Raw genomic sequence first — 7,433 nt, forward strand, 5'->3', positions numbered from 1 at the left:
GAAGAAGAAGAAGAAGAAGAAGAAGAAGAAGAAGAAGAAGAAGAAGAAGAAGAAGAAGAAGAAGAAGAAGAAGAAGAAGAAGAAGAAGAAGAAGAAGAAGACTCCCTCAGGGACTTATTCCGGTGTGAACGCGATCTGCTCTTTAGTTCATCAGAACTAAAAGTGCTTGATGTGAAAGCGCCTAATCAACGCATTTTCTTTAATTAAATCCTGAGCCAGATATATCCAGGAAACTACAGTAAAAATGTAGCGCTTAGCAGCCATACTGCTAATGTTTGCAATTTATAATACATGGTAAATGTGTTTCCTGTTTAGTAACACATTTAGATGTTTTGATTTGACTTGATATTCTCATGAAGGGCTGCACGATTCCGAAAAATGAGCTAGTTGCGATTATTTTAACCAATATTTATATTGCGATATGATTCGCAATATTAGAAGGAATTATCATTTTATTTTTATTTAAAAATATGATAAAATGATCACGGTGTGGTAGTATTTGTGCCAAACAAGCATTTATTTTTTCGTCTGTAAGCTTTCACATTTTTGTACTTATTGTGTATTAGATATTGAACTAGATCATATTGTAATTGTAATAACATTTGGATAAATTCTAGCCCTACACTTCGCTCAATATTAGAGAAAAAAGAAAACTCAATTCAGATGTAGGAATCCAAGATGACGCTGTGTGTCACTCATTTCTTTAGACATACAACTATTACTCACAGCAGTGAATTTACATATTAGCTTCCAATGACTCGGAGTAAAGTCAACACGTAAAAGCCTTCAGTGTTGAGCGTTAGAGCCCAGTTATGATAAGACAAACTCATCAGTTGTCTCAAATACAAGAATGCAGAAGGAAGTTATTTTACCTGCTGGTGGCGCGAGCCGGTGAAGGAGTACTGGACAGAATGTGCTGGGTATCGGCCCTGCTCGTTGCCGAAGCTCCCCTGGGTGGGGGGGTAGCCCGAGCTGCTGGACATCCTGGCTCAGTGCTAGCTGCTGCTGCTTCAGAGACACTAGCTAGACCATGTTTGGAGAAACAAACCACCTGCAGCAAGACAAAAGCATCGTATTTATTATTTGAAAGTCACCTTTAAGACAGTAAGATTAATACTGCAGCCTCTGTTTTAATTGAGTTAATATATATTTTCTAGGACAGCACTACAGCAATGCGGACAATGCTAACACACAGCAGTGTTGTAGTCAAGTCACCAATTCCACGAGTCCTAGTCACTCTCGAGTCACCACTCTTCGAGTCCGAGTCACCAAGGGAGAGTCATAGTCGAGTCCGAGTCCAAGTCCGAGTCACCCAAGGAGTGTCCGAGTCGAGTCCGAGTCATCATTACCTGTGTTCGAGTCCGAGTCCAAGTCCGAGTCACCTAAGAAGTGTCCAAGTCAAGTCCGAGTCACAAGTCTTCATGTATTAATCTTCGTGGATATATGTGTTGAAATGTAGCTGCTCCTCTACATTGCTTTTATCCTGTCATGTTATACTAAGCTGTCCATTGAACTGCTGTGAAGCGAGTTTGGCTACAATTCTTGTAATAGGTGCTATACAAATATAAAGCTTATTACTAATATTAATATTATTATTGTAAATGACTTTATATGTCTAACTATATTTAAAATGAGTTACCTTTTAGAGAAGTGATTATATTTGTATGCCAATATTTTCCTATGGTAAAGTTTTCATTTTGCGCTGCTCTTTTCCAATGTGGAAGCAGAATGTGTGAAAGCATACAGCACGATGCGGGGTGTGTCTCTAGACATCTTTAGACTGGAATAGCGGGGCCCAGTACGTGAACTCGCCTCGCAGGTGCACACGCCAGGATAGAGGACATCAGACTCCAGAGAAAACTTGCTCGAGCCCGAGTCCAAGTCGGAGCATCAATGTACAAGTCGAGTCCGAGTCATCGTGGGGGGGGGGGGGGGGATTCACGAGTCCGAGACCAAGTCAGCGTACGCTCGAGTAGTCCATCTCTGACACACAGTATTCATTTATTTGTATTAGACTCACAATACTGACCCCAGGTGTCAATATTGAGGCCCAGAGTGAATATTATGGGTGTAGTAATGACTTTTATGACAAAGGGAAGCAGTCGTGATGACCTTGTATCCAATAAAACTATCTTATCCCCATCCAGACATGACAACGAGGAGGCTGTTCCTTCCATGATAATACATTTCAGAAAGTCCAGACGCTTCTTGAAAATCTGAATGAGGAACACTCTTAGAAAAAGAATTTGGCAACTTAGATTTAAAACTATGTTAGAGAAAAAAGATTGGATAGTATTAATATAAACTTGTGCGTGTATTTATAGTATGTGGTGTTGCTCGAGTCTAGTGCAAGGGTGGGGAACCTTTTTCCTCTCAAGGGCCATTTCAATTTTTTCAACATCCTCCGAGGGCCGTACAAATGATTGACCTCTGCTTAAAAATACTAAAATCACAGCCCATTCATTTGGCCTTTCTTTCATGCTGTGCAAAGAAAAAGCAACCTCTTAATCCAGATAACTTGCCATGACTCGCGTATGCATGCATGTGCACGGTTGTGGCATGACCACCAAAACAGAAAGATATGGACACAAGATGTATGCAAATGTATTTAGTTTCCTATCCATGTGGACATGATTTAAGTGGGGGGGGACCTAACCTCCTCTAGGGGGGTCCGGGGGGCATGCTCCCCCGGGAAGATTTATTCTTAAATATTGAAGTTGAAAGCATCAATCTGGTGCACTTTGAGAGCAAAATGAAGAGATCTATGGAAACATCTCTCAACACCCAGATGAAACAGAACTGTAAGCAGATTTACTTTTTCTTTATGATATTTTACAAATCACTCCCCTTTCAAACTATATTCTTGTTTATTAATAACAACTTTTTTTTACAGTCATATAGTGTTTTATACCTGTTTACTTTATTCTCTTGTTTTTTGATAACTATAATGATCATATAAAGATGTGCCTTTACCTCACTGGTTGGAGAAAAAGCTTCTTATATTCGTTAGCATAGCTAGCTAACCAGATGCTAATAACAACCATGTTATTGACTGTATGATCAGTATGACAGATGAACAGATCGCCACTGGGCTTTCAACTAAGACACAGCCACGCAAAAACTGCAGCATGTGTACGGCTCCTTATGGGTACTGCAATTGTTGAAGTCCTGGAGCGGCGTTCTGGTGCTCTCCGTCAGAACTACACCCCTGTCAGACGAGACATATACCACGTGATGACACGTGGCTTGTGTTGTGTTCAAGGACCATGACTGTTGTCAGGAAAAACAGGCACTCGCTTGTTTAATTATTTTGCGGTCTAGATTTCTTTAATTTTTTTCTTTTTGCGTGTGTTTATAAATTACCTCGAGGGCCGTACCAAATGCTCTCCACCCCTGCTCTAGTGTCACAGAAAGCAATGAGTGTGCTCAAGTTAGTATGCACTATCGTGTCACCAATCTTACTTTGAGCATGCTCTTAAAATAAGTGCAGTCCAGCATGACTTTCAAAAACATTATTGTGCTTCCATGCAGGCGAATATAAAGCACTGCCCTGATCATCGTTCTTGTTGCCAGTGTAGGTAATACGGTTAGAATCTTATCCAAAAATACACCTTGCATGGGCGGTAACCTAAATCAAGGCTTTAAAAACCAAAAGTGCAAGGATGATCTTGGAACAACTTGTACACTCTGGGTTGTGCAGCTGCAGCCATGGAAAACACCAAAACAGTATTTATGTGGGTGGACAGCGGCCTGTTCTTCGAAAATGGATGACGATGTGAACTTCATTTGACTGTTTAAGTTGTTTTCAGCCTTGATTCTTTGTTCTTTAGATCTGATTAAAGTAAATGTTAAGCACTCATTTAATTATTAAGCTCAAACAGAATGAGGATTATTTATAGGAGTCATATTATTACCTCAGTGCATCAAAAGTTCAGAACTTCCCTTAACAACCTTAATTAAATGGGGCTTTCACACCAACGCGGTTCTAGGGCCGGTTCGGAGCTGGAACGATATATGTTACAAACAAATACATTTGACTGGAATTAGTTACTTCAAATGTTTGCAAATGATTGCAATTCTAACAAAAAACTGTAGAATTAAAAAAAAAGGCCATCTAGAAATATGTACTTGCATTATCAAACCAAGAAGAAATGTAGCCAATCATGAGCAGGCTCAAAAAATACATTAAAATTAAGTTTGTTAAATAATAAGTATGACTAAAATGTGTACAGCCTTAATTCGTCAGATTTTAATTCACTTCTGATGTGCAGCTGTAAAGGATGCGGTCTCTATCCTTAAGGATTAAGGCTATTCTAGCTTCATGTCGAACAGTAAGTCAACATTTTCCAGAGAGCTTTCTTTGAAATCACCAGGTAACGCTAAAAAACATTACATTTAGATTGTATGACAAAGTGCATACGTACACGTCATGCTAGTCAATCATATGAGCGGAGATCATGCTGTTAACTTTCCACTCATTCATTCTGAATAACATCTCATTGTTATTAATATATATTTGTATCCAGGATTAACAAATAAATCCTCCACTGACATTTAGACAAACATGTTTGAATGGAAATAATGAATTTATTTTTAGCTGTGCAAAGTTACGTTTGCTCCACCAGTTAAGCAAGACTGAGCAGAGTCAGTAAGCCTTTTCACACGGTATTCTTCACAAACTCGTTTTTGGTCTCATTATATACAGGCAACAAGCCTATGCCTTGAATATACACACAGGATATTTCTGCGTCACTGGATTTTTCTTTTTGGATCTTGTTGTCCCTTCTTCAAGGGATCCTACAAATGAATCCGTGTTCTGCTGTCTCTAGCTTTTTTATTCTAGTGTTGCAAGATTTACAGCATGGCCATCATGCCAAGACATTATGATGCTAACTTGGGATGAAAAAGCTACAACCATTGCCACCATAACCGTGGTGGGAAGCTGTTATTTTATTTCAATCCGCAGGCCACATACTTTGGTGGGTCCCATAATTTGAGATTCACTTTCACTATTTCAGAAAGGATACTAAAAATATCCTTAGTGTCTTGTGAAAAACACTGGTCGCAGTGTATGTTTTAGTTTTTTGCCATAAACTTTTTTTTTTAAATTACATAACTGTGTATAACACATTCAACACCATGAAATAAATAGCCAATGTTGTTATGTCCTATATTTTCTACACAAAAGGAATAGCAGACCAGTCATGAATGCAGTTCTAAAATGTATGTGAGGCTTCACTTTTTGGCTTTGTGCCAAACAATAAGGAAGAGACAATTCTTTTGAGCATTTTGTCAAATTTGAGAGACATACATTTCAAAATGTGAGGAGCAATTAGAAATATCAAAACTCTTGAAAGATCACCCACTAGCAATACACTATTAAAACCACAAACATAGTTTAAGGCTGTAACTGAAATGTACTGTTTTGTTAAATGTATTTACTCCTTCGGAATTGTGTCTAACCTGATTGATGCTGATATATGAACAAAATAACTAGCCTATCCATTACAATTGAAAAGATTACCGAATAAAATTGAATATATGAAAAACTTAACTGATGAAAAACTGAACTTGTGTTGACCAAATATTGAACAGTATGGCTGACAATTAAAAAACAGAAAACCAAATGTTCTGCACTACTGGCGCGTTTCCACTGCAGCGGGGTAGCCCCGTTTAAGCGTCCCTAAGCGTCCTCGCTCTGGCCTCGGGCTGCCTCGCTGGCCGGCCCAGGCCGTGGCGCATTTCCATTACAGTTTAGGACCTGGGGTAGCAACGCAGTGTAGGCGGGGCGACCGGCTTTGTTTTTGTTCACATTTCGAGTTGTTCCGTCGAGCTCCCGCTGGATTTTATCATCCCCAATGAGATGTAGGAACGTCGTCACCTCCTCGGTCGACCACGTTGTGCTTTTCTTATTAGACGTAGCCATTTTTGTAGCTCCTCCGTTTACAAAATGCTGTGTATAAAAATGCTGCAAGCTTGCTTCTAGATATATATGCGACGCTAGGGATGAACTCGCGCGCAATCTTGTGACGATTCTATCTGACCAATCAGCAGTCGAGAGTGTTGACGTCACTAGTTCAGCCCTGGCCCTGGTCTGAGGGAACCACGATTTTATGAGGCCGGAAAAAGAGGGAAAAAGTACCCGCTGGCCGGTACTAGGCTATATGGAAACGCCACCAAAAACCGGCCTGGCCGCTTGAGGACGGTTAAGGACGCTTAAACGGGGCTACCCGCTGCAGTGGAAACGCGCCATAAGTGTCATCTTACAAATGAGGCCTGGCTCTTTTACAAACACAGCATTTGTTTGTGTGCTCCCAATTAACATACAAAAACAATACCTCATGGGTTCAAGCCCATCACATTATCCTCCTTATTAAATCCCCCAACATCTTATTTATATACAAAGCAGGTGATTGAGCAGTTTAATATGTGTTTGCTTACTTTCAAAATCAGCTGTTGCAGTCATGGTAACTATGGACTATCCATATCCTGTTTCTCAGTCTTTAACCCTGCTATTGTAACAACTTGGATAAAGAAATCCATAATGTGAATCATGTAATGGACCTTTTTTCAAATGACAGATGTAGCTATTATTCTGTCTCATATCTTTAGAAATGGAGCATTACGTCTACAGTATTTAATTCTGGGAGTTCCTCTACATCTGTCATTTTAAACCGTTTTTAATTTCTTTGTCCCCAAGTGGTTTAAGGCATTTGGAGAGTAGAGGCATGCAGTTTCCTGTTATAAAATGACGTTATGCTTTTGTTGTTTCACGGTGAAGTTCTTGGTACAGTTAATTTTAGAACGCATTTCCAATGGTCTCTGATCATTTCAATTGTAAAGCTAGCAGCCATGTTGAACGCAATGCCCTCATACACGGCCTGGGAGTGGGAAATACTGTTGCTGTGTGTTGTTATTGTTGGCTGTTAACACCATACTGTCATATAAACGCAATTGGATTTGTAGCTTATCTTGGGGGATGGGTCCGTTTCCACAACATAGGGCTTTTCCGGAAATGCACCAAAAACACGCACAATAATAAACGTCCGCCTAAGCGTATTATGTTCCTTAAACACTTCAGTGCATTAGCCCTGCGTCTAAGATGTTATTGTTGTTGTCGCTAGCTAGCTAACTTAGCCTGAATTTCACCTTTGAATTCCAAACCACGTCGCCATCTTGCAAGGCAGATTTTCATCGTAGACCGGGGACTTAAATTGCCTGCTTATTAGGCATGTTGCTTCACTGCATATTAGATATTTGTACTCACCTCATATTTAGAAAATATATCGGTGTGAGATAAATGTATCCCTGGGCAGAAATATGTGTAAATTGTTGATTGTAAATCCGCGGGTTGTGAGCTGTGGACGACTGGGCAGACTGAAGGCTGCGCCGCATTTGTCGGTCGATGTCCTGACAGGGTAATATAAATTGCC

General features: G+C 39.9%; 1 protein-coding gene across 5 annotated transcripts in view; it reads right to left on the reverse strand.

Annotated features, from left to right (window-relative positions):
* ncor1 (nuclear receptor corepressor 1) overlaps positions 1-7,421 on the reverse strand; it is a 77,363-nt gene extending 69,942 nt beyond the window's left edge. For all 5 annotated transcript variants that reach the window (XM_034233006.1, XM_034233009.1, XM_034233008.1 and 2 more), the window contains exons 1-2: positions 7,268-7,421; positions 873-1,051 (exon numbers count right to left, since the gene is read on the reverse strand). In XM_034233006.1, the coding sequence (XP_034088897.1) occupies positions 873-983 (111 nt within the window). In that variant the 5' untranslated portion in view covers positions 984-1,051; positions 7,268-7,421. The remainder of the gene's footprint in view (positions 1-872; positions 1,052-7,267) is intronic.
* Positions 7,422-7,433: the final 12 nt, after the last annotated feature.

This window comes from Gymnodraco acuticeps, unplaced genomic scaffold, assembly GCF_902827175.1.
Source record: "Gymnodraco acuticeps unplaced genomic scaffold, fGymAcu1.1, whole genome shotgun sequence".
Classification (NCBI taxonomy): domain Eukaryota; kingdom Metazoa; phylum Chordata; class Actinopteri; order Perciformes; family Bathydraconidae; genus Gymnodraco; species Gymnodraco acuticeps.